Source organism: Epinephelus moara, chromosome 17 (assembly GCF_006386435.1).
Source record: "Epinephelus moara isolate mb chromosome 17, YSFRI_EMoa_1.0, whole genome shotgun sequence".
In the NCBI taxonomy this organism is placed as follows: Eukaryota; Metazoa; Chordata; class Actinopteri; order Perciformes; family Serranidae; genus Epinephelus; species Epinephelus moara.
In genome coordinates, this window is record NC_065522.1 from 7,490,444 (window position 1) to 7,517,286 (window position 26,843).

At 40.5% G+C, this 26,843-nt stretch overlaps 1 protein-coding gene across 1 annotated transcript in view; it reads left to right on the top strand.

The window, feature by feature from the left end:
- pcxb (pyruvate carboxylase b) overlaps nucleotides 1–26,843 on the top strand; it is a 345,950-nt gene that overhangs the window by 16,616 nt on the left and 302,491 nt on the right. The window contains exons 3-9 of the mRNA XM_050067843.1: nucleotides 2,453–2,546; nucleotides 3,867–3,957; nucleotides 6,847–7,012; nucleotides 7,308–7,453; nucleotides 12,672–12,789; nucleotides 16,212–16,279; nucleotides 18,363–18,446. Of these exons, the coding sequence (XP_049923800.1) occupies nucleotides 2,453–2,546; nucleotides 3,867–3,957; nucleotides 6,847–7,012; nucleotides 7,308–7,453; nucleotides 12,672–12,789; nucleotides 16,212–16,279; nucleotides 18,363–18,446 (767 nt within the window). The remainder of the gene's footprint in view (nucleotides 1–2,452; nucleotides 2,547–3,866; nucleotides 3,958–6,846; nucleotides 7,013–7,307; nucleotides 7,454–12,671; nucleotides 12,790–16,211; nucleotides 16,280–18,362; nucleotides 18,447–26,843) is intronic.

Here is a 26,843-nt window from a genome sequence, read left to right on the forward strand (position 1 = left end):
TTTGCCTTGGCACATGCTAATATTTAAGAACACATTGTATGTGGGTGGATGCACAAGATAGCTTTGTTTGCTTTAATCCAAAGCACTGTTTTTTTTAAAATATTGGAAACACAGGTGGAACAGCTAACAGTCTTCACTGTTCTCTAGGAAATTAAGTTTAAGGCTATATGTATTTAACTGTTATGAACTGTAAGCTGTAGGTAATGTCCCAGATGTTTTTACTGTGTATGAAAGCTAAAATAAAATCAGCACGGAGGTCTCTAAATTCCCTGGAGTCTAAATCAAACCTGTTTTAACGCTGTGTTTATGTATATATATTTTTTCCACAAAAACAAATTGAGCCCACCAATAGGCAAACATATTTGTAAGCTGTTGGATATCAACATAAGTGGGGTCTACATTACTGGCATAGAGGTCTGAATGGAAATATAATTATAGAGAAGCCCAGAGTTTTCGAAATATTAAGCAGTTGCCAGTATGGTCGTTTCACGGAGCATAAACATGACTGATGTGCTCTGGTAATACTTGTAATCACCGGACCCCTCCTATTAATGCTAATGCTGTCCAGAGAGGCCGTCAGTGTGCAATTAAAATGACTCAATGTCAGGTGACGCACAGGATTTGAGTGACAAATAAATGTATTCATGCATTTTATTCTAATTGCTTTTTAGAGCCTCCCATTATATTCATTCCTGTGGACACATTTAAAGTGCTTGATTTGGTTCAGGGTTTCATTATTTTAGATTGATTGTTGCGTAGGTTTCCAATACGGTGCCAACTCTGATCACATGTGGTACTTTGTGGGCCTCCTGCTGCACATAAGTCTGCATTACGCATACATATGCATGCATACATCCGTGTCTACCCTCCAATAAAGGCTCTATTTAACTGCTTTAATCCATCAATTTGATTCAAATAGATTATGGTCTCTGCCACAAGCACACAAACACACACAGACACACACACACACACACACACACACCCTCATCACACACAGCAGGGCTTTCCGTCAATCTCTCTCCGTCACATCGGCGTGACGCGATATCAACACCACATTAGATCACATTCATCACACTGGAGCGCACTGGACCGTGCTGGGCTTCAGCGTGCGTGCGTGCGTGCGTGCGTGCGTGCGTGCGTGCGTGCGTGCGTGCGTGCGTGCGTGCGTGGCGTGCGTGCGTGCGTGCGTGCGTGCGTGCGTGCGTGTGTGTGTGATGAAAAGAGAGACTGGACCATCACATCATATCAGCCCAGATTCCACCTCACCAAGCACATCTCCTCTCTGCCATTGCTTCTCTGCTCTTTCACTAATATTCTCCTTTCCTTTCCTTTTCTATCTGCTCTCCTCTTCCCCTCTTGCGTCCTCTCTTTTCTCCTCGTCTCTTCTCCTCCTTCCCTTTGCACTCCCTGTCTTTTTCAGCACTTGTCAGTTGTGATTTTCCTCTGAGCTCCTTCCTGTCTTCCTTTTGCTCCTTTTCTCTATCCTTTTCTGCATTCCTTATTTCATTTCCCTCTTTTTTCCCCTCCACTGCTTTTCTTGTCTCCTTTCCACTGATTTGTCATGTTGTTGAACTTGCCAAACTGTGTGTCTTTTGGTACCTACATTCTTTAAAACCTCTTTTGTCCGTTTTTCTCTTTTGGCATTGTTCTTCTCTAAACTTTGTGTATTCCCTGACCTTTTATTCTTTAAATTTCTCACCTTAAATCCATTACATTTCATCTGTCTGTATCTCTGTCCTCTCATGTTTTCACCCTTTTCATTTTCCTTCTGTTGACCTTCTCCAGAATTCACTTTCTTTATTGCTCGCTTTCTCTCTCTTTTAAAGCTCCTCAAATGTTTGAGCGCTGTCCTCCCTTTCAAGCAAGAAGAACACATCTTACTAGTTTTCAGTAACTAAACTTTTTTCTCTCCCAAAATGTGTGTTGCTTGAAAAACAAGTATTTGGCTCCAGTGACAGCAAGATAAAAGGCAGGCAGTGTTTTCGTTGTCTAAAGCAGAGATTTTACACCCTGTGTTCTCAGACTAAAAAAAACAAACAAAAAAAACAGTAGACTTATTGCAGTGTCTGTTGATATTTTGCACAGTGTGATGAAGCACACCAGATGTCTTGTTTTCACATCTCATGTATGGCATAAAAAATTCAAAGTTTATTTTATTCTCTCAGCGGAGGCATTTGTCGCAAAATAGGGCCAATGCTACAGGATGTTGATAAAATAATATAAAAAGTGTGTTTATGAAAAATAGATGATGAAAGACTGAGAACCCCAACCTCCCTGTACACACAATCTGCTGAATTGTGGATAAAAAATATTTTCAAGAATAAGCAGAGTAAAAGTGAAGAAGAGGAGGAGCAACATTTCAGAAAACATGGACAGTATGGCTGGTAAATCAATTAAATAACCATCTCCTGCACCATCCATTCATCACAAATGTCCCCCATTTTTCTTCCAGGTGAAATCGCCATCCGTGTGTTCCGAGCCTGCACAGAGCTGGGGATTCGAACTGTGGCTATCTACTCTGAGCAGGACACTGGACAAATGCACAGGTACTGAGTTCTACTACACTGGAGCCGAATGGGTCCACACAGGTTTAAATACAGAAAGCGTAACCGACAGATGTCTAAGTAAACTGCTGGGCTGCCACTGCTGGATATCGACCATGAAATGCTAACAGTTGATTAGAGCCAACAGCAATTAAAGAAGGCTCGGGAGCATTTCTCTCCTCTCCAGTGCTTTGGGCCAGTTCTTTGTTTTGCGCCTGGTATTAAGTAGAGACATAAGTATAATTGTATTGACATTCCAAACATTCAGGTAATCAAGCTGCTTAGTTTACATACACAAACATCCTAATCTGCCTCACTGACAGCTTCTTCTATTCCACTCTGACTTGTCTCTTTCTTTTAAAATGTCTTTCAGTAACTAATAAATCTTGTTATATGCATGTACTACGTCCTCCATCATTGTCTATATATAACATAAACCTAAAAAGATACTGATAAGAGGACTAATCTGAGTGATTAAAACACAAACTACTGGTGCCTACTGAGCTTGGATATTCTGTCATGAGGTCATAGTGTTTGTGTACTTGAGAGCTGGTGCACATCTTTGTGTTTTCTTTGCTTCTGCTGTCCCTCTGCCATCACCCTGACTGCATTTACATGCAAATTGATATTGTGAACATGACAATATTCTAAATTTGATTCAGGTCATGTAAACAGCATATTCTGTTTGGATTTTCCAAATTAGGCCATTTTCCAAATGAAGCATTTTTCAATTAAGACATGTGGGATATGCCGCTATTATTTAGGTTTTAGGAACATTCTTTGGACATGTTTACAGTGCATTCAGAGTATGCATCTTAATAGGGGTTTTTACTGCAGTTTGTGACACACAGCTTCTTGCCTGTTTACAGTTAGCTCTGTGCGTTGTATACATGCCCAAAAGAAAAGGCCACATTTTTGGTTGGAAGGAGAAACACACCTACTTTTAAACATTATGAAAGACTTGGATGTTAACAGGCTTTTGGATATGCACAAATATTGCAACACTGACCTTTTTGAGAAGGTGGTTGAAGAAATGAAAGAGGGAGGCTGGGATCACACGGTCCAGCTAGTCCACAACTGATGGGAAAACTGTGAAAAAGTCCAACTTTGATGCGAAGAAGCAAAATGGCTTTGACTTAACACTTTTCCATATTATAATATGATGAACGACATCTGAGGACATGAATTTGAGTAGCCATAGCTGCATGTAAATGGGAATATTAGTAGGAATATTGTCTTTTTCGGAATAAGGGAAAAAACTGGAATGTGTTGTGCATATAAATGTGGTTACCGATATTAAATCCTTTGCCCTTGTCTTTACAGGCAGAAGGCAGATGAGGCTTACCTGGTTGGCAAAGGCCTCGCACCTGTTGCAGCATACCTGGACATTCCTGACATCATCAAAGTAGCCAAGGTAACTGTTGGTAAATGATGGTATTAAGAAAGTGGTTTTCCCACTAAAGAATAACGCTGCTTGCTTTACCAGTAAACCGATTCACTTGTTTAAAGGAAAACATCTGTGATTTTACATTTTAACTAAAGTTTCATCATGGTTACCGCTACAGTACTCAGCCTGTGAGAGTAGCTTTAATGCTTAATGACCTCTGTGGCCCTGGAGGAGCTTTCTAAAGTCTGAAAAAATATCCCAAGTGATGTCATTAAGGTTTTCTCAGCTCGGGCTTTGAAGATTGCAAATTGTTATCGGACAGCCAGCTTTAAAAACTGGGGGTGGGGACTTTCAAAGACATGGCCATGGAAGATCTAAAAAAAAAAAAAGACATTTGTGAATTACATTAAGGGAAAGTGTAGTAGCTGGACTCATACTAGCAGCTAAAAATATGTATTTTTGAATGTCATTTGCAGTTTTTAAAAGTGCAATACTAAATTGTTATACTAGGCCTTTTTAAAATCTCATCTAATCCTGTGCATTTCCGAATAAAAATTCGCCTCAGCTGCTCTCAGGACAACATATACATAGTAAACATTCAAGAGAGAAACTTGCAGTGTGTCGTCATACATCAGCTCTGTCTTACCCTGAGAGGTGGTACAAATAGTGTCTCTCAATGTTAAAACATAACTAAGCTGATGTAAGCAATCCCTTTTCTCTCTGTTTAAAGGCTTTTACTTTGAAGTAGTGTCTTGAATTACCATTAAAGGAAAAGCTCGACATTTTGCTTCTTTGCTTTCTTTCTGGGCGTGAAATGAGAGGATTATCAATCTTTTATCTGTGTATGAAGTGTAGAGCTGGAGTCGGTAGGCCATTAACTTAGCTTAGCACTGTAATAATTAATATGATGAAAATTATCTTTATTTACACATTACTTTTTTAAAACAAAGTTACAAAGTGCTTTACATGTTTGAGCCAGGATAAATGACTAGAATCTGAGAAACCGGCTTGCCTGGCTCTGTTCAAAATGAAAAACTACGCCTACCACCACCTCTAAAGCTCGCTTATCACCATGTTGGATCTCATTATTTAACCGCTGCAGAATGGAAAAAAAAAAAAAAATGACAGTGTGTAGTTTTAGGGAGCGTTACTGCAACTGTGTTCCCCTGATGTGTTCTGCTAGATTTTTTTTCTTTGCTTAGGTTTTTAGGTTGTTGAAAAATATTCTTTAATGGTTTACCTTACTTTTGATCTTCATGGAAAAACCCTGCTGAGTTCCTGAAGTTGGAAGCTGTCACTGAAACAACAGAACTTTATGGATTTTAATGGCATAAAATTAGGCAGTAATGCTACAGACAATTCCCTTTTATTCCCTTGTGTTCACCCTATATTTAGCTTGATTAGAAGGAAGGAAAAGGAAACAACTGCTCTCCGTCCATCCTTTAAACACCTGCCCCCCCCCCATCTCTTCCTTTCCTTTTTCACTCCCTTTGCCCAATGTTTCCTGCCTCCTCTTGTTCCTTGTTGCTGCTTCCCTTTACCATTTCCCTCCTTATTACTATCTCTCTTGCTCTCTTTCTCTTCCCTCTGACACTTAGCACTGTGTTAGATGAGATCTGTTCCTTGTTACCTCCTTTCCATTCCTCCCTCCCTCCTCTAGGACGTGCTGCCAGTTGTTCATTAGCATTTCTCTGATCAATCTCTCACAGTTTAAAATTTTCTGCGTGGGCATGTGGTCAGCCAGCCAAAGCGGGGAGCCTCTGCCATCCAACTCATTTCTCAAAATCCTTCTGCCTATCTGGGAGCCCAGCCACCCCATGCTAGCAAAGGAGTGTGTGTGTTCTTTCCCTCCTGCTCTCGCTCTTTCACATTGAGTGTATGTGTACCTCTTCTTCTCACTGTGTATCACTCTGTTACTGTGTGACCAAAATAACCATCCGTCTCCGTCCCGGTACCGTCTGTGTGTGGCGTCATATGTGAAAATGTGTGTCTGCTTGTAACTGCGAAAGCACGAGTGTATGATCTTACTTGAATGAATGTGTGTCATGCCGGCGTGTTGTGTTAGCCTGTGTGTGTGAATCTTCATCTACTGTCTGTGTCTCTTCTCATTCACATCTGTGTGGGCGAGTGGGTGTACCTGCTCATGTGCATGCACTTGCTGCATTTTATGTGTGTGTGGCTCCATGCCTCCTCCGGCCTGCCAGTAACAGCTCCCTTAACAACGGGACAGCCCATAATTATAGTCCGCCTCGTATCCAAGAGCAGATGGCACATACTGATCCAGAGATGGCTCTATCTGTCAAGCTCGGCAGCTACTGTATCTGTCTGCCTCCGTGTGTGTGTGTGTTCCTCTCAGTACCTTCCCCCTGACCCTCAAATTATGTGTGCCTGTCTACTTGCTCAGTTTCCTGCTGGTGTTCATTGAGTAGATGATGATTAAGGCGATTGCGAATAAGATCGAATGAGAATAAAGTGTGTCATTAGCTCACAGTCCCTTTGCCGTAAGTGCGACATACATCCTTTTCACTGGCCAGCAGACAGTGTGTGGTAAAGCATGCAGGTTAGTGTGTGTGATGACTTGTTATTTCCCTCACCAATATTCAGCCAAGTGTTAACTGGAGCCCTGCGGTGGCTCTGTATTTAACAGAGCTCCTGTTGCTAAGCTGGGCTAGGTTTCCTTTCTCTGGGTTCCACTGGCAAATGTTTTTGGACAAACCTGGAATTAAATGAGAATGAAAAAATGTGTTTAGGTGGTTGGTACTGTAAATGATTGTAGACTCATTTCTTTCTAAGCTTAATTAGCTAGTTAGTTTTTTTGTTTGTTCGTTCAAAGCATGAAAGCCAACAGGTACCAAGCATAGACATATAATGAATGTGAAGAACTTATTCTCCATATATCCCTTTCTCATTTCATAGGACAACAATGTGGATGCTATCCATCCAGGCTATGGTTTTCTCTCTGAACGGTCAGACTTTGCCCAGGCCTGCGCAGACGCAGGAGTGATGTTTGTAGGACCAACCCCAGAAACAGTCCGCAAGATGGGAGACAAGGTGGAGGCTCGTGCCCTGGCCATCAGTGCAGGTATGGAAGTGAACGAGTGGCAAATACGGGATGAATGATGTCAGGAAGAGTAGATTCAGAGAAAGGAGAACGCCTGCTATAATATGTGTAGTATTTTTGTTTTACCAAAAATACTACAAACCATTTTTGTTTGCTGGCATTCTGCTGTCTTCTCTGTGGTGGTCTCACATGATATATGATATATAACTTTCTCTATATTGATGCACATTTATTGCTATAAAGTACAGCAGTCAGAATCTTTAAAGTACAACATTTTTCACTTAAATTTCCTTTTGCTCTACCCACCTTTGTCAAGGTGTACCTGTGGTCCCAGGAACAGATTCCCCCATTGCCAGCCTACAGCAGGCGCAGGTGTTCGCCCAAACTTACGGGTTCCCCATCATCTTCAAAGCAGCCTACGGAGGAGGAGGTCGCGGCATGAGGGTGGTCAGAGAGTATGAGGTGAGCCAATCAGGTGCTGCTGTACATTATTACTTCTGTGAAAGATGTTATTTAATAGCTTGCATTAAAAACATTAATCTTGTCCTGAGGCGCGCCCAGCAATGACGAAACAAACCCAACTTGATTGCCAGCTCTCCTCATGTTTTTCATATTCATTAATTTTCTGTTTGTTATGAATGAAGGTGAAATTTCTTTGAAATTACAGCCTGGTCATTTATCTCTCTGGCCGCCAATCACCCCGTGTGTTGTTGTGTGTGTACTTTGAAATTGCTTCTGTCACTAAGCAAGGCCAGAGTGATTTCTGTGTGTTGGTGGCTCATTTTACTGCATTAGCCGAGAGCATAAAGGAAATAATGTCTTTCAATATTGTAGCTGTCCACGGGGCCACTTTTGAAATATGCATCTTAATGTACAGATGATCATAAAACCAATCTAATACATCTTACTTGTGTGCTACGTTTCCAACGTGAGCAATCTCTTTATGGTAGAATACCATAACATACAAAATACATAGCTCTACAAAAGTGTCAGGAGATGGGAAGGCGTAGGCAGGAAAAATGTTACCAATACTACCAATCTGCCACCTTCTCCTCATCTCCCTCCTTGCAGCTACGTAAGGGTGCCATCACCCAGACAGGAATGATAGGCTGTCACAATAGCTGTCCCAGTAATGACTGTACAGGACTGTGATTTAGGCCAAAACTGGACATTTTGTGCATGTTACTGTGTAGCTAATCTAGGAAACAATTTTATTTTGCTGTTAAATGATACTAATAGGATTCTAGTTGATCAACATGTTTTTTTCTTCCCAGTGACTCTTCTTTTGCCTGTTCTAGTTTGTGTATGTAGTTGTTCGTCTTGGTTATAAAATGCCTGGTTATGAATTAAAGTCTGTCATAGAAATGATGACTTTATAACTGAGTCACCTGTGTCAGCTGTTGAAGCGTATGTGACCCGTCACCTCTAGATTACAGGCTTGCCCTACATTTCTGCCAGCATTTACTTCGGACAGGAACCTGGTGGATAAAAGCATACTTTGTCTTTTTCTTTATACGTATTCAAGCTTTATAATGCTACAAGAAATGTACTATTTAAAGACTAGAAAACTAAAAAGCAGACTGTTTAAGGGGCTACATTATACATGATACAGGCAAATAATAGAACAGCAGGAAAGTCTGGTAAGTTTAAAAAAATGTCATCACTTTACTGTAATGCAGCCTTTAAAACCAGGAGAGGACACTTATGATATTACAATATCCAAAATCCAAGAGTATAACAGGTCTCATAACAATATTGATTTGATATGAATATATTTCCCAATCCTATTTTCAGAGTTTTCCAAGTGTGGTAATGGTGTGCATATAAAGCTTCTGTTGTTTGTCTCATCTCTGTTGAGTATGCTGTGTGTTAATATATAGTTACAGACTGTTAGATAAGTCCAGTCACTCAAAACATATTCATAGAGCTGTTGGACAGCCAACAGCTGCTTGCTCGCTGTAAGTGGTGTTTTGGGAGATGCTTGTGAAAAATTCAGAATGGTTGTAGCGTTTTAACCTCCAAGAAAAACACACTCAGCCTCTACTGATTGTTATTGGAAACTGGGCCAAGCAGGTCCAATAATACTGTTTCACCTGCCACGGTTCAGTGGTAGGGTAATTATGATTTTTTTTATTACAACATATTGTACATTATTAATAGTAAAATAAAACATCAGAACATCAACATATAAGAAGGGGTTTAATGTCCTTTAGTGGATGATTTTATCCAAAGTATGTGTCTCAAAAGGAAAACGAACACCCGTAGGCCCATAGACACCAGGATGTGGCAAGTTGTCACCCCAGTTTATTTCAGTGGAGGCCTGGTGGCAGCTTTGCTTCTCGTGCCAGCAGTTGTGGGGGCACTGGAGAGTGTGTGTGTGTGTGTGTGTGTGTGTGTGTGTGGGGTTGCTGCCCATGCAAATGCGTGCAACTTTTCACTGTGTTGACCATGTCAAACTTTTTCAGCAGCAAGCAGCTGGTTGTTGTCCAATGAGACAGAAGAGGGCACAGATCAGTGGTGAATCAGAGCTGCACAGAGCATTACCACCTCCTCATTCTCCATTGCTGGTAGCATTTACTGTTCTTTATTTCTGCGCTTGGACTCTATAAAAAAAACAAAAACAAAGAATATCTAAGTCACAATGAATAAGGTTATGCAAATATCTCCAACTTTGTTCCTACTAAACAAACCACATCCATTTTGAAATGGTTATACTCCCGCTACTCAGATGTATGCTTTAAATATATGCAAAGTGCAAATTAAGGTGCTTTATTTTAGGGCTGCAACTAATGATTAGTTTTATTGTTGATTAAATTTGTTGAAAATGTTTTCTTTCTTGATAAATGAAGTAGTTAGTAGTTTGGTCTATAAAATGTCAGAAAATAGTAAAAAATGTTCATCAGTGTTCCCCAAAGCCTAAGATGATGTCCTCAAATTTCTTGTTTTGTCCACAACACAGAAATACTCGGTTAACTGTTAGACAGGAGAAAAGAAACCGGAAAATATTTGTATTTAAGAAGCTGGAATCAGAGAATTATGACCTTTTATACCTCCACGTCTGCGATAGCTGTGGCTGAAGGCATTATGTTGTTGGGTTTTCTGTCCATTGGTCCCATTCATGTGAATGCAATATCTCAAGAACTTCTTGAGGGAATTTCTTCAAATTTTGCACAAACATCCACTTGGACTCAATGATGAACTAATCAGTTTGGTGGTTGAAGGTCAAAGGTCACTATGACTTCACAAGATGTATTTTTGGGCATTACTCAATAATTCATTCGCTGATTATGACTCATTATTCAACATCATGTTTTAGGAACAGAAGAGGAGACATTTGGTTAGATACTGAACTGGTGAGACTGATCTTGGGTGTCTACCTTGAAACTGTGCTGATTGTATAGATCCTCTGTGTTGCCGGATTTGTGACGACGAGAACTGATTAATCATGGCAGCTCTACTTCATTTATTAATTCCCTTTTATTAGCTGGGTGTGGCCCTGTTGGCTGTGACATTATTGAACCCTTGATCCAGAGAAACATGTCACATTTGGAGTGACTGCTCAGTGTCAGCCACAGCAGTACTTTACTGTTATTCACTGATCTACGCATGGAATAGCAGTGCTGTGTTGTACTATAGCCATTGAGCCTCACAAGTCAGCAATCCATTGTAAAGTATGACCTTTTCGGAGTTGTACCCCGGTCTAATTAATTAGTTGTTGACATTTCTAGTTATTCAGTTGAGTCACAGGGGCCTGAGCAGCTCCAGCTGATATGATGTGAGGAAATTGTAAAGAGGTTTCTCTGCACTGTTGGGACCTCAAGCAACAATGCGTAGGTTGCCTTTAAATTCCATTAAGGCCAGCTCGTGGGTCATTTGTATGCTGAATTAACAGATTGAGCCTAACTATCCTCAACATATTGTAGGATGAGATGTGTATGTTTACTGATAAGCAAGGCAGAATTAAAGTGCCAGATTTTTGCTCAGAGTTTGACGTGACGTGCTTTCCCAAAGACTAAGAGAAAAAGAGAGCGGCACGTATCAAAGCTCCAGTGGCCAGAGCTGACAGACGGACTGAACTGATGTGAAAGGAGTACAAATGGAGTTCTGCTAACTTTGAGTCTTTCAAAAGTCTTTTCTGTCATTCACAAAAATGGAGGTGCATCAATAAATTGGCAATGTTGCTAGGTGTGTCATTAAACTCTTTTCCCAACACTTATAATTCAGTGCCAGTTTAAGTATTCTTTTCAGTGGCTTCTTATGTTTTTACAAATGGCCATTTCATTATCTGGTAGGTTTATTTCAGTTATAACAATTGTAGGAGCCATTTTATTCTGACCATAAACTGACAATCCTAGACACATTTCTAAGAATTATGAGCTCATCCTAAGAAAGTTATATTTTGCAGTGATTTATTGGGTCTTGGAAGACAGATATGGAATATTTTCATTATTCATTAATCTGCCAATTACTCTCTTGATTAATCATTTTGTCTATGAAAAGTTAGAAAATGGCACTAGATGCCCACCATAGTCTGCCAGAGTCCAAGGTGACATTTCTAAATTCTTTATTCTCCTTCCAGCAGTCCAAAATTCAAGGTTTTTCACAAAAACTAAAAATGAAATAAAAACTGAAAATCCTAAATTTTGACAAGTTTGAGGCAGCACATTTAACATTTTTGCTCACATGACTCAAACAATTAATCAGTCATCGAAATAGTTGCAGATTTATATCCCCAATATGAACTTTGTCTGGGACTTATGTAATTAATGTAACTGTGATGTTTTAGTTTTGCACTTTGCAAATGTGTTCAATTATAAATCCAGACAATAGAACAGAAACAGGGAGGTTAAATATCTATATAGCCCTGTTGGAGCACTCTTCCTGTGTTGGTGTAATTATTATACACAATCATAATTGCGCACTGTAGGTTTAAGCCTTCCATCTGTGTGTTTTAAGTTGAATCATTTTGAGGCCGTCTGCGTTGGATTTTTAACTTGGCAAAATGAAGCCAACTGACTTACCCTGATAGCACTAAATCCTCTTATTAGTATCCTTCATCTGGTCTGATCGGATGTAGGACAGTCCAGGCACTGAAATGTATTTTTTTCTGGTCAATCTGTGAAATTCACGCTTTCCTTTCATGCCAGTTTTGCATTTTTTTTCTTAGAAGCTTGTTCTGCCTCCCAGAGCATCTTTTCTCAAGGCTACAAGATAACAGATGAGGATAGGCTTGAGTATCCTCCACTGAGGCACAGGGAAAGGGGCATGATGGTGACTCAGTCTTTCCCCATAGAGGAGAGTGGATGGTCTGGATGGGCTGGCCGGATGTCACAGCCTGACAAACACAGATTGTGTCATGACCTCCAGCATGCTCCGATGTGACCTCCCTCAGCCTCTTCCCAGAGATGTTGTGTACAGTCTCAGTCCCTAAGGGGCTGTAAACATTTGTGTCGAAAGAAAGAAAAATACATGAAGAAAACTGCAAAACATCACATGTGAATGACAGGGGAGGGAAAAGGAACGGGAAATAAAAGTTATACAAAATCAAGTGACCTGATGCAGAGATCAAAGGACCTTGAAAAATACTGTGAAAACCTTACAAAACCTTTACTATGACTCACTTTCTTCTTAAATAGTAGCACTAACTCAGACGTGTATGCATTTTTCTCCTGTTTGTCAGGAACTTGAGGAGAATTACCAGCGGGCCTACTCTGAAGCCCTGACGGCTTTTGGGAATGGAGCCCTGTTTGTTGAGAAGTTTATTGAAAAGCCAAGACACATTGAAGTACAGATCCTTGGTAAGTGCATTTACGACTTCCTTTGTGTTTGCATTTAACTACTCGTCCGTTTTTTTGTTTATGTGAATTGATCTAAGTTCATTAAGAAAGCAAGATGCATACAAGTCCTTGACTTCAGTGATAGCGCAAAGGGAGGAAGAGAAACAGATGAACAATGAGAGTGAATGAGCTTTATTAGCCAGCAGAGGATTCTCCAGCCATTATTTCTTCTCGTAATAGTGAACATAACTCTACTACCACTCAATATTAGAGAACAGAAACACAACACCGACACTTACAGGAAGTGCATCTGTACTTTGACCATATACTGTACAGTACATGCGTATTTGTGCATGCATGTTCAGATGTACTTTACTGTAAGTGCTTATGTTTTCAGGCATACATCTGTCCATGGTTTTGGGCTGATGTGTTTGTGTGTTTACGTCTCTTCATGTTTCAGCATTTACCTCATTGTTGTTCTCTGTGTGTGTGGTCACTGTGATTAATTACTGTCTTTAGGGCATGTAAGGGATTTTGTGAATTCTCTGAATTACCTGTTCAAAGCCCTGTCTTTGCCAGCCCTTCTTTTTTTGCCTTTCCTCTTTTCATACTTCCCTCCTTCACTTTCAATTTAATGTTTTCCAGTTTCACCCCTTTAATCTTCTCTTTTTCTCCCTTTTACCCTACTCCTTTTTCTCTTGTTTCATTCCCAACCTCCCGCTGTCTCATTTTGTCTCTTCTGCCTTTGCGTTTTCTCTTAACTTTCCTTCATCCTAAATTCCTTTTAGGCTATTAAATGCTGTGCGATAACAGCGATCTTGCGGGTCATACTGTGTGAGATGGGTGTAATAAGTTCTTCGTCTCAATCTGTGTTGAAGTATAGGATATCAATTTTGAGGCATGTTAGACTGTGCGATTAATGTGAGGTAGATAGTAGGGCTACATTTTGAAGAGGGAAAATAAAGCATGCACAGACATGTCGGTAACTGGCTTCATCAGTCTTTGGCTATACTGCTGGCTCTGTTTTTAAATGAAGTCACAAATGAGACTCAGCATAGTTATATACGTGACAAAATGATATCTGATGATGCACTGCTCAAAAAAAAACAAGGAGACACTTAAATCACACATCAGATCTTATTATTCAAGTTGAAAATCTTTACTGATGTACATGTATAATTTGTTGAGAACAAAACAACATAACAGTGGTCAGTGGAAACCAAAATCATCAACCCACTGAGGACTGGATTCAAAATCACAACAAAAATCAAAGCAAAAAACTGAAATCACAGGCTGATCCAGCTTGTGTGAATTTTATCACAGCAACTCATAATGTGACTCAGTAGTGTGTGTGGCCCCCGCATGCCTGTATGCACTCCTGACAACGTCTGGACATGCTCCTGATGAGTCGGTGGATGGAGTCCTGGGGGATCTCCTCCCAGACCTGGATCAGGGCATCTTTGAGCTCCTGGACAGTCTGTGATGACGTCCTGCGGGATCTCCTCCCAGACCTGGATCAGGGCATTATTGAGCTCCTGGACAGTCAATGGCATTAATGCTTTCATCATCCAGGAACTGCTGACACACTCCAGCCACATGAGGCTGGGCATTGTCCTGCACCAGGAGGAACCCAGGGCCCACTGCACCAGCGTAAGGTCTGGCAGTCGCTCTGAGGCTTTCATCTCGGTACCTAACAGCAGTCAGGGTACCGTTGGTTATGACATGGAGGTCCGTGCAACCCTCCAAGGATATGCCTCCCCAGACAATCACTGACGCACCGCCAAACCAGTCATGCTGGATTGCTGTTACAGGCAGCATAACGTTCACCATGGCGTCTCCAGATTCTTTCATGCCTGTCTCATGTGCTCAGTGCAACCTGATTGGGCTGCAGGTACTGCCTCATGCTACCAGTAGTGACAAGGACACTAGCAGAACACAGAACTTGAGACGAATCAGTCTGGAAGGATAAGGAGAGAGCAACTGTCTGTAAACACCCCATGCAACCCCATTGGGGCTTGTCTCGCTTTTGCTTCTCCATTGCACCCTTTTATCACGTTCATTTGCACCAAAGCAGGTGAAATTGTTTCACAATCACTTGTGCTTCCTACATTGACAGATTGATATTCCTGTAGTTTGACGGACTTTGTGTTAGACTGTGATGGTTAAGTGTTCCCTTCATTTTTTTAGCAGTGAAGTTGTGAGAATGTGAGTGTGAGGATTTGGTGCTCCTTCATATTTTTTCTGTAATTTTAAACTGACTATGTTTGGTTTTGGACTATTGGTTATATAAAAGAAGACTTAAGGATTTCACCTTGAAAATGTTTCACTTTTTTCTGATGTTTTATAGACGTATCCTACTTGATACCTAATCAATTAATTGAGAAAATAACAGATTATTCTAAGTGTTTTGTGAGAGCACAAATGGTCAACCCAACAATATTGCTGCAATGTCGTTTTGGAGGTATTTGATCAAAAGTATTGTGATATTTGATGATCTCCTCATCACCCAGCCCTAGTTGCAGCCCTTAGTGTTATCTTGTGTAGTTCATCCATGGCTGTGAGTTCGTTTTGCAGTTCTCTGTGAAATGCTGAGAATGCCATTTATAATAATCACAACATTTTGTGGAGGCTGTACTTTTTTCATTATCACACATTTCTCTGGCCAGTCTCTGGCTCGACTCCCCACACATTGAAGTACTTATGGGAAAAATCTGTGATGGTTAAAGAAATTGTGAAGACATTTAAATAGGCTATTGAAGAGACTCTTAACTGTGGCTTTCAAAACATCATGTATGTGTGGTGAAGCCAGCATAAATCATCAAAAAGTAACCTACCTGTGGCTCCGTTTGCTACTGTCTGTCACATGACCATTGCCTTGCAGGCCGTAGCAATCCCTTGAGACTGTGCCATCAGCCCATGGAAGCTTTGAATGAGCTGTTTATATCTGCTCCATTATATTGCTATATCTGTTCCATGCAGTCTCCAGGTTGTTTCTACAATAGCTCAGAACAGACAAACTAAACACTGACTCTAGATAGAGCCACTCACGTCTTTGCCTCAGCCACCGTAGTTCTCCTACATGTTTGGCACAGAGAAGTTTCAGCTGGGTGCTGTTTGCAACCTCACCACAAGATGCCACTAAATCCTACACACTAGATCCTTTACAGATGTGGGTTGTAGGAGCAGTCACATTGTAATATTTTGGTCCTAAATTTCTTATGCTATCAGAATTTTGATGCCAGCTGTCTTTGATTGTCAGAGCTTTAAACCGACCATGAATAGACGTGTCTCTCAGAAAATTTAGGACTAATTAAAGCTCCTTTCACTCTGTTTTACTCAGATTCAACCAGTCCTTTTCTTCATACCCCTGATTATCCTCTAATTTTCTTTGTTCATTTAATTTTCTCACCTACTTCTCTCTTTGTCTCTTTCTCTTTCCCCAGGCGATAAATATGGTAATGTCATCCACCTCTACGAGAGAGACTGCTCCATTCAGCGGAGACACCAAAAGGTGAAGTCCCCATTTTAAAATTCAACTAACCTTACTTAATCTTGGGATTTATTTAAGATTATCTTCACGGCATTTCTGCCGTATTACATAGATTAGCATGAAGTGGATGGTGATCGTGGGCAGGCATTAAACAAAGGTCATAAGAAGGAATCACTCCTGCAAGCACTGCAGTCTGCTGAAAAGACCAAAGTGTTTTACTCCCCTTTTTATTTAGGAAAACAGGCCAATTAAGCAACACATTAATAAATACGATGATTATAGTCCTGATTATAGAAATGATTACTATGGCACTGGCCCTGGGTATCATAGACGTCCTGAGCAGCGGGGGGTAAGAGGATTATGCACCAATAAAAATTAGCCACTGCTAATGCTGTGTGAATAGGGTTCTTAGCAATAACTGCAGGAGCTACATAATTCTCCAGCAAATCAACTTGGATCAACAAAAACAGTTTCTTTAAGAGTATATAGCTTTGAATTTATTGTCATTCATTAGCTGGAGCTTTTTTCCCCAACATTTTTTGGCCTGTGACTGGACAGAAATGAGGTATTACAGCAGCACCTGATCAAAATAACAAAAATGTCTAAATACCACATGAGAGAGAAAATTGAAATTGTCATCTAATAGTCACTCAATATAACAATGCTTTCATCAGAGGAAGCTGATTAACATGTGTAATATTTCATTAGATATTGTCACCTCAAAGCAGTTTGAATCATGTGTTTTCATCACTTTCTTCCTTTCCCTTTAATCAAATTATAGATGATAATCATATTAGTGGCTCTGTTCATGCCAGCGCTGTTGCTCTTTGATTCTGTGAGACTTAATCTGCCTTTGCCCTTAATCTAAGATCTTTTTGAATCTCAGAAACAAGAATAGTCGCTTGTTGAAATAGATTAGAGATGGTAGACCGACGATAGGATATATTTAGCTGCTCTGTGTCCTGGAAGTGCAATTCATACTTGGAGAGTTTTTTTTGAGGGGGTGAGGGATAAAGATTTGATAAAACTCTAAATTGAGTTCTTGTGATTGCTATTTTTTTCTAAATCAGACACAGGTCACGTTGTTTTGAACTGGATCCAATTATTTCAGTTGGATGGGTTGACTTGTTTGATGCAGTGGAATGAAACAGATCAGCCTCCATCATTGGCGAACCCCACCCACCCAAATGAAAGGCTGAATGTCACTTCATATGATTCACTCCATCTGCTTTGGGGAAGCTAATATACTGTATCAAACTAATGGCTACTGTGGGGAAAATGAAAACAAATTATGGTATTTACTAAATATTAGTGGTCTGTGGTACTTTGACTGTCTGTTTTTAGAGCTAGTTGTAAAATGGGAATCTGACATTTTGCTATAGCAAAGCAAGGGAGTGCGTTTTTAAAGCTTGATACCTTTAAACATAGATCAAGTGACTGTGTAATATTAAAAGGTTCACTTGATGTGATGATGAACCAGTAGAGAGTTATCACCTGACTCACCGCTTTATTGTTTTGGCTCTCATCAACACTGTATCTACCAGAAAACCAAACTGAGTTAACCCACTATACATTACCTGTCCAATACAAAACAGCAGACAAACCAGTTGAACATAATGAATAATGGGCAAATGCACTCAGTGGCCATTTTCTACATTTTGTCTGTAGTTACAAAAAAAAAGTCACACATTCATTAGAATTAAAGGTATACACGGGAGCATACAGTAGCACGGCTTTTCAGAATTAACTACTGTATCTCAACACATTGCCTATGCATTTTAAATTAAAATTTCCCTTCAGTGGCACATTATTATAATCATTTGAGGTCTGGTGTGCAGCAGTACTATCGTCCAAGAGAATTTGGAGAATTGCATTTCCAGCCTCAGTGTCAGACTAAATGAATAAAACTGACAATTTAATTTAGTTTTTTACCCAGATTCTTCTATGTGTTAAAATGAATTATTAAAGCTGTTCAAGATGCAGGATTTGTAGGTGTCGATCATTGAGTTGAGATATGTTGTTGTTGTTTTGACTGTTTGCTGCATTTCTACTGACATTGCTGTGGTCACTGTGGCATCATCAATAAAATCCTCTTGTTTTGAAGGTTGTAGAGATTGCTCCGGCTTTCCAACTGGACCCTCATCTGAGAGCCAGACTTCACGCTGATGCCGTTAACCTCGCCAAACAGGTACATTTTTGTGTTTTGTGTCAAAGCCAATGCCAGTAAGCCACAAAGCCCTTGTGATTCCCGCTGTCTCTTCCCCCTTTTTTCTATTCCAATGTCACACAGGCATTTCCCCAAGGTTCAGGTTAACTAGACCATTTCATTACATTAGGGAAAATGCTCCTGAGTGAATGGAAAGGAAAAAAAAAAAGTTTTATGACAGAACCCCTACTTAATCACTTTTTAATCATTAAGCGTACAAAATTAATAGCCACGTATTAAAATAATGTTAAATATTCATGCTGCTGCTGCTGCTGCATGATGTTAAGGCAGCTTATTCACTAGGAAGCAGTATTTCCTCAAAGTTGTCAAGGCAGGTGTCAGCACATTGAATTTGCAGTGTTACAAAGTTTTGACCACTTGTTAAAAAAGGTTGGCAGACTTGAGGAGAAATGGCTCACTGAAACTGAAAAAGCTTTCCTGGCGAGGACACTCAAGCATTGGGTTGTATTTAGGAAGTCTGAGCAAACTCCCAGTGCTCTTCATTTTTTCTGTCTATAATTGGTCTGCAAAACAACTGGATTCTCCCCAGGAATTTTAATGCTCTATCTACCTGTGATTCAAATGAGGGAGACATTAGTGCTCTGCCAAACTGTGAAAATGAAAATGCAATTTGAAAATGGGTGGAAATAGATGTCAACCGTGCAGACAGTTAATGCAATTCTGAAAATTAGTGTTTGAACAGTTTTGGAGTGCATCTGTCGAGACCAATTTTATGATTATTGTCACCAATTGTGCACTCTGCTAAGGTAAAAAATGCAAAAACTCTCGAAGTGTAAGCTCACCTTGCATTTAGCCTTTTAAAGCCAGTTATATCACAGTTGGTCTGGCTTCTAGTATTGCCGAAAAGTTGGCTCAACTATGACAGCATCACTTAAAAGTCAAGCCTCATCTCTCAGAGGAGATTTCAAAGTAATGGCCTTTTCAGGTAATGGCCCAGTTGAGGAATGGATAGAAGTAAAGCGGGAAGAGTGGGAGAGGAGGATGGAGACAAGGATGGTGATTTGCTAAAGAAATGACCTTGATGATACTGATGGAGAAATGGTTATATGAGAGAGAGAGATAGAAACTTTATGCGAGACACATGATGTGACCTTGCTTCAGTAATGACTTTTTTCTTGCAGTAATCAAACCACAACATCGCCCAGCTTGTCCGCCTAAAGTGACGAACCATGTCTCCTTGTGTGTGTTTAAGAGCGGCAGCAGCCACAAGCTCTTGTCTGCATATTTCCATTTGAAGCAGGAGAATGATGTTGCTCCTTAAACGACAATGTGTGGATGACTGGTACCAACAAGTACAGCACACATGCACGCTCACGCACACGCCCGTTTACTATTCTTGAGAGGACCTCAATTGACTCACTACAAGGACACGTTTCAGCTCCATCACGCAGGCACCGCTGCAACGTGCTGTCTGTGTGAGAGCGCTGACTGCTGTCGTTGATTGCAGGAGGAATATTTGCCTCTGTTTTCAAACCTTGCATTTAAGATTTAGTAAATGATTTCGGTGTCGAGCTCTATTTGAAATCAGATTTCAGTGTTTACTTACCTCATGCAATATGTGCAAACTAAACATAATTGCCTGTATCAGTAACATATTTCTGCTTGTCATGCCAGCTGTGTGCGCAGTCTGCAGCTAGAGTTGTATGAGATGGAGACCAAAGCAAGATCTTTTTTTTGCAAATATTAAAACATTCACCACAACTCTTAATTTACACACATAAACATGTTCCAAGCTCAAGGAAATGATAAAAGACCCTTAGATACAAGAAAGGAGGGAAAAGAGTGGAAATTACTTGTTACCTTGAGCAGATCAAAGAAAGATTATCATAGATGTAATTAGTAGTAAGAAGATGATAGTCATATTAACAAATACAATAACTGAGACTAGCATAAACAAGTGTGACTAGTTTAGAAAACATTAGGTGTTTGATTTGCAAAAAATAGCAGATTATTCTGTGAGATCTCTGTGCTAAAAGTAAAAGTAGTCTCTCTTAGATCAGCTCTGGCACTGCATAAGTCCTCACGAGTATAACAGCCTGCTAAAACAGACGTGTATGAGGAGTCACGCACACAGCTGAAGGATCAAACCTGCAGCATTTGCAGATTATCACCAGGGGTCTCACTTTCTCCCGGCCTCATCCTCCCATTTTTCTTGTTCCAGACACCCCTCCTTCCTCCTCCCCCTCCACCTCCCTCTCTCCTGTCCTTGCATTTCCCTGCTATGTGTTGTGATTGCATTTCACATTGTGCCAGTCCCCACAGTGGAGGCTTCCACTTCAGAGCTGAACCCAGCTCTCACTGCAGGTATTGAAACCTGCTCCCTAAGCAACGCTGAGGCTGAACTTTGGTACTTAGTTGGCTATTATTAATGTGTGTGTGTGTGTGTGTGTGTTTGTGTTTGTCACCGCCTGTGTGTATGTGTGTGAGAGCGAGAGACGGTGCGAGGCGACATTTATTTTTAATGCGTTCTGTGGTCCTTATAGAATAGAAAATGGCAGTTATTCTCCCTACACAGAGGCACACATTAACAGGTACATGTTGTTGTCTCAAGTGGCCACTTTTCCATAGTTTGCTATTCTTGTGAAGACATTTAGACTCCAACTCTTTCAGTGCTCAGACACCTTAATGTCTGCAGTCCGATTTGCAGTGTAATTAGAGCCTTTTAATTTTAATCAGCAGCTCATTGAAATGTAATGGCATAGTGTTCCGGACATTAAACTGCTATTGTATCACATGTGCGTGTGTATGTGTGTGTTCACCTGCACACATACACTCTCCTCTGCTTTCTCCTGCAACTACACACCAGACAACACGACAAAAAGTCTCCCACTCTTTAAAAACACATTTGGTGTCCACACGGAAAGATTTTCTGTATAACTGGAAAGATCCACTAAATGATATACTGTCCCCAGTCTTGGTTCTGTATGCTCACACAATCTCACGCACACACACACACACACACACACGCACACACACACACACACATACACACACACACACACACCTGCTATTTCTCGACTCTTATCTGGTCTTAATGGCGGCCCCATAGTGCTGGCGCTCTGTATCTGGTCTTAATGGCGGCCCCATAGTGCTGGCGCTCTGTCCCCCTTCATCTCGCCGTCTGTGCCTATCGCCTATCTTCCATTATCGGCAGCCTCCATCTGAGTCTTTCAGAGAAACAGCGCAGTCTTTGAACTCACTGCAGGCCACAGCATTTCCTGGTAGAATGTCCTCGAGAACAAAGTTGCCTGGCAACACTGACGGCTGCAGGAAGTTACTTCAGCTCTCAGTTAAAAAGGGTTTTGAGCTGTGAGTGGATATCAAGCCAGAGCTCACAAGAAAATCAGAGATATTGTCAAACGGCCCGTTATGCTGTTATGTGTTATCTGCTGCTCAAACAGCTGATTTTGTATATTCATTTGTAAATGCTTTTGTTTGTTTCTCTCCTCAGCCCTCTGATTGTCTGGCTGCCATGTCCTTGCTTTGTTGTCTTTGTGTTTTCAGGGAAAGGACTATGGCTGACATTTCATTTAACCACGCAGTATCTCAGCCAGTCCTGATTAGTTTTTATTAATGATGCATCTCACTATAGCAGTGTGAGGTTTTCATAATCAGTGATTGAACCATTGATTGGGTGCTTCATTGCTTGCTCGCTCATCCGTGCCCTGCATGTGATAATTTTGGCTTTTTAAACATCTCTTTGAAATCTGTGTTGCTTTGTAGCAGTTGTATTGGGTAGGTTTGAATGCACCAGTCAGGAGTAAATAGAGCTGCAGAGTGCTTTGTTTTGCTTGGTGAGCACTGGTTTTATGACAGGAAGTGAGGCTGAGTACCTGCATTTAGGCATAAATCCCCCTTTGTCAACCATCAACAAGTTGTATATGCTGTCTGTGAGGCATGCAAAATCTGGGCCCAAATGGGCTGCGGTTTAGCCTCCCAACGCATATGCTGCACAATCTCATGATAGACTCCAACCACACAGACATAAAATAACATGCCTCACACATTAAATTTGACAAATCTTATTTCATTTACAAAGTTGTGTTGACTGCCCCAAGATGGTTGTGTCCATAACACGTGAAAAGTGGTCTATTTGTTGCTGACTGGCTGTGCAGGCAATTGCATAATTCATAGGGAAGACATATTTACTGCTGTTTGACGGATTAGTTACTATTCCTTTTTGCTGGACTGCTGGATGGCCAAAACATTTAATGTTCTTACCTTACTGCTTTCAAGAGAAAGGATGCATCTTGTGGAGCTGTGTAGAAATGGTCCAGTGTCAGCAGTCTCTTTTTGACAGCTGTGTATATTTTTTTCCAGGTTGGTTTTGTCATCACAGGTTTGTTCCTTCCCTCTATCCATTTCAGACCGTCTTTACGTAAGCATTGGCTGAAATAGTGATAATCTTAAACTGGGACTCTGTTTTTCAGGGTTTGACTTGATAAATGTTCAATAAGAGAAATCAACGACTCCCCACATAGTCATTGTAGGTAACTAATGAAAGCAGTAGCTCTGTGTGTTAATCTCGAGCGACCTGCTGCAGCTGTTAATAGCTTGTCCAGTTCCTGCTACATGTGGCCATCAGACTAGTTTTATCGGGAGTCACTTGCCTGGTGATGTTTTTCAGTTTAACATTTGAACTTGCTCATTTGCTTTAAACACAATGTTTTCAGTAATAACTGATCTTAATGTTAATTTTGTGTGAGTTAAAGCTAAAGGGCTACATCACAGTTAGCATTTGGGTCAGTTAGATCATTTACTTGTTTATTTACCCTGAAGTAATTAGATATACGGTATAATGGCAGCAGATTATGCAGAGGCCCTTTTTTGTCAAGATCAAACAAATGAGTCTACAGAAGTCCTAGATCTTGGTTGGCTATTGGGATTTACTTTGCTGTGGAAAAGGTTTCTCTTTAATTCAGTCCTGATGTCCAGATATAGTTAGACAAACCTGCCCTTGGCTGTATTTATATACTTAACATTTATCCTTTACTGTGCTGCACTGTCTCACCCACACTTTGGACTTTGTCCAATGAATCTTGGAGCCGTCTTTATGTTGCACTTTGGCAGCAAGTTTCTGCACTATTTTCAAGCCTCTATATCATGATTTGGATTTGGCTGAGGTAGCTACTGTGAAGGAGTATAAGCAAAAGGGAAGATGTGAGTCTGTGATCCAAAATGATGAAGCTTTTTGAGCTGCTATAATGAATGTTGTTCTTTTAATGTCTACAGATTATACAGTTTGAGCCTGCTTAAAGCCAGAGCATTAGCATGTGCAAGGACAAAACATGTCTCACACTGGATGTCATCCAAATGAGACTAACTGTCCTTGGAATGGTTGTTAGCTAAATAATAGGCACACATCATTAACTATTAGGGTTTTAGCATGCACGTAAGCTCACCTTCGATGTCTGTGGGCAATGAAACTATCAGTCTAATTAGCCCAACATTTGTCTCAGAGTGTGTGTGAGAGGAAAGACAAGCAGGTGTGTGTTTATAGGTGACTTTAATGTCAGCAAGACCTCACCGTCTGCCATTTTTTTCCACGGCATCGGTTTAACCTCAAGACGGGGAGGAGGCAGAGTTACTGTCAGATATTTTGTGCAGCTGTAATTAGGAATTCAATTCTGGTCCTTGTGTGGGTGAGGAGTGCTGACAATTGAGACGTTATTGCATTTTACACTGAATGTGACGCAGTCTCACCCACTCAGTTATGTTCGTGTTTTTTGGGTGGCGAAGAGAGAGGTGAACTTTTTCTCTTTTTTTGGCAGAAATTAGCACACAGCATTGAAGCTGGGCCAGAAAACGACACTTCTCACTGTTTTTGCGCTCTTGTGAAGCGTGGAGAGTGGAAGAGGGCAGAAAATTCTCATTTGCTGCTGTGTTTTAAGTATGAGATGAAGAGAGGAGAACAGGAGACAGAGATTTGAAATCTGTGTGCGAGATGATTTGAAGGGAAGCATCATTCGTGGTTGAGTGTTTTGGAGAACAGGGGAGAAATAATTTGTTGTTTGTGTTCAGTATTTTGCTTGTGCCTGCCTGCTCGTTTTCCCACTATCCCCTGAGAGAACCGCTACTCAAAAGTACAAACATGTCTGCAGCTCATCAGTTCTCTAAACAAAGCAATTGTGTTTATGGCTTTGTGCAAGTGGGATAGCATGCTGCTGTACACCTGCGTGTATGTAAATGCAGTCTGATCTAAACGGTCAATACTTTATCTTTCTTACTCTGTGTGCTGCACCCATCCCAAAGTCTATTCATGCTTACTAAAGACGTTAATGTTCATACATGTGTCACAAATATATTGTTTGATTTCCTCAGACTGCTGTATTGTAGTTTTCAGCAACCAGGACTGAATTTAATTTTTTTCCAGCCATTACTGCCCCAATTACAAAATAGTTGTGAGATTGTGTAAAAGGTAAATAAAAGCAGAATGCAATGATTTGCAAATATTTTTTGACCTTTATCTAATTGAATACAATCCAAAGACAAAATATTTTATGGTCAAACGATCAACTAGGCTTGTGCCGGTTTGAAAATTTTCCAACCGGTTTGATTTAAAGCCAAATATCTAACCGAACCGATATATCGAATTATATACGTAATTTTACCACTGGGGGTCGCATTTGAGCTATTTTTCCCAATAAAAGCCCATTATAGGTGTAATGAGCTATTTTTCCCAATAAAAGCCCATTATAGGTGTAATGTGCTTCCAATCCACTTGGTGGCGTTAATGCTGTATTAACCGCAAATACACACAAGGTTACACAAGAAGAAGAAGAAGCAGAAAGATACTTCTCTCCAGCAGCAGCAGCAGCAGACAGCTGAGCGGAGCTGCAGAGTCTGCAGTCCGCGGACCCTCTGAGATAAACTAAACAAAACACTTGTAGGCTCCTCCACTTCATTTAAAAACATACATAAACCTTATTAAGTCCACTTCATTTAAAAACATACATAAACCTTATTAAGTTGCCATAATGCATGTTTCAGTGCAAGATAAGTTGAATATAGTCCCTTGACACGCCGCTGATGTGAAAAGCTCCCCCCCCCGCCCCCCGTTTTATCCAGTTGATGTGAATTAAACCGGGTGGAGCTCTTAAACTGGACCGAACCGGTTAAACCGGAAATCGGCACAAGCCCTGGACCGAACCGGTTAAACCGGAAATCGGCACAAGCCTACGATCAACCTTATTTTTTTTTTTGTAAATATACACTTTCTGAATTCTGAATTTGATGCCTGCCTCTTGTTCCAAAAAACACCTTGAAAGTTGTGTAATGCTCCAAAATCACCTGTTTGAAACATATCACAGGTTAACAGGTTAATTGGTAACAGATTAAAGTATCATCACTGGGTATGAAAGGGGTGTCCTTGAAAGGCTCAGTTGTTAACAAGCAAGGATGGTCACTTTGTGAAAAATTGTCTGGGCAAACAGCCCAACAGTTTGAGAACAATGTTTTTCAAGGGATTTCACGATCTGCAATCCATAATATCGTCAAAAGATTCAGAGAATTGGAAGAAATCTCAGCACATAAGGGGCAAGGCTGAAAACCAACATAGAATGCTCGTGACGTTTGACCCCTCATGTGGCACTGCTTTAAAAACCAACATGATTGTGACTCCTATTGAAAATGTGTGGCGCATTATGAAGCGCAAAATACAGCAATGAAGACCCTGGACTGTTGAGCAAGTGAAGTCGTAGATCAAGCAAGAATGGAAAAGAATTTCTCCTTCAACTACTACAACTAGTGTCCTCTGTTCCCAAATGCTTGTTTGAATGTTCTTAAAAGAAAAGGTGATGTAACACAGTGGTAAATGTGCCCCATGAGTCTACATTTAAGAAAAAAGTTTTTCAGTTTAAACATTAATTCATTCTGTTTTTATTTATGGTTTTTAAACAGTGTCCCAAGTGGAATTGGGGTTGTGTTTCTAGTCACAAATGTATGCGCATCTGGTGGACATTTACCACAGGACTGACTCAAAACAGTGACAAAATTGTGAAAGTGTCTGCAGCCTGACATCACCCTTAATTTAATTATAGCACCTACTGTGTTTTTGAGACAAACCCATGTGTGTTTGTGAAATCTAGGGCTGTACCAGACTTAAAGTTATGTCCATCAAATCTGATTTGGCTTTTAAGTACAAATATTAGACTGTTCTCCCCCCCCCCAGATAGAGTTTGTGAGTTTGAATGGGGCTCAGTGGGATGTTCATTGTGACAGTGACATTCATGAAGCTAACTATGCAAACAACAGATTGGAAATGTGCAGCAATGTCTTTTGCCAACACAAGAAATCAAACAAAATCCAGAGGCTGTAATGTATTAAGTTGCTGTGAGCTGTAAATTCACCACTTTTCCA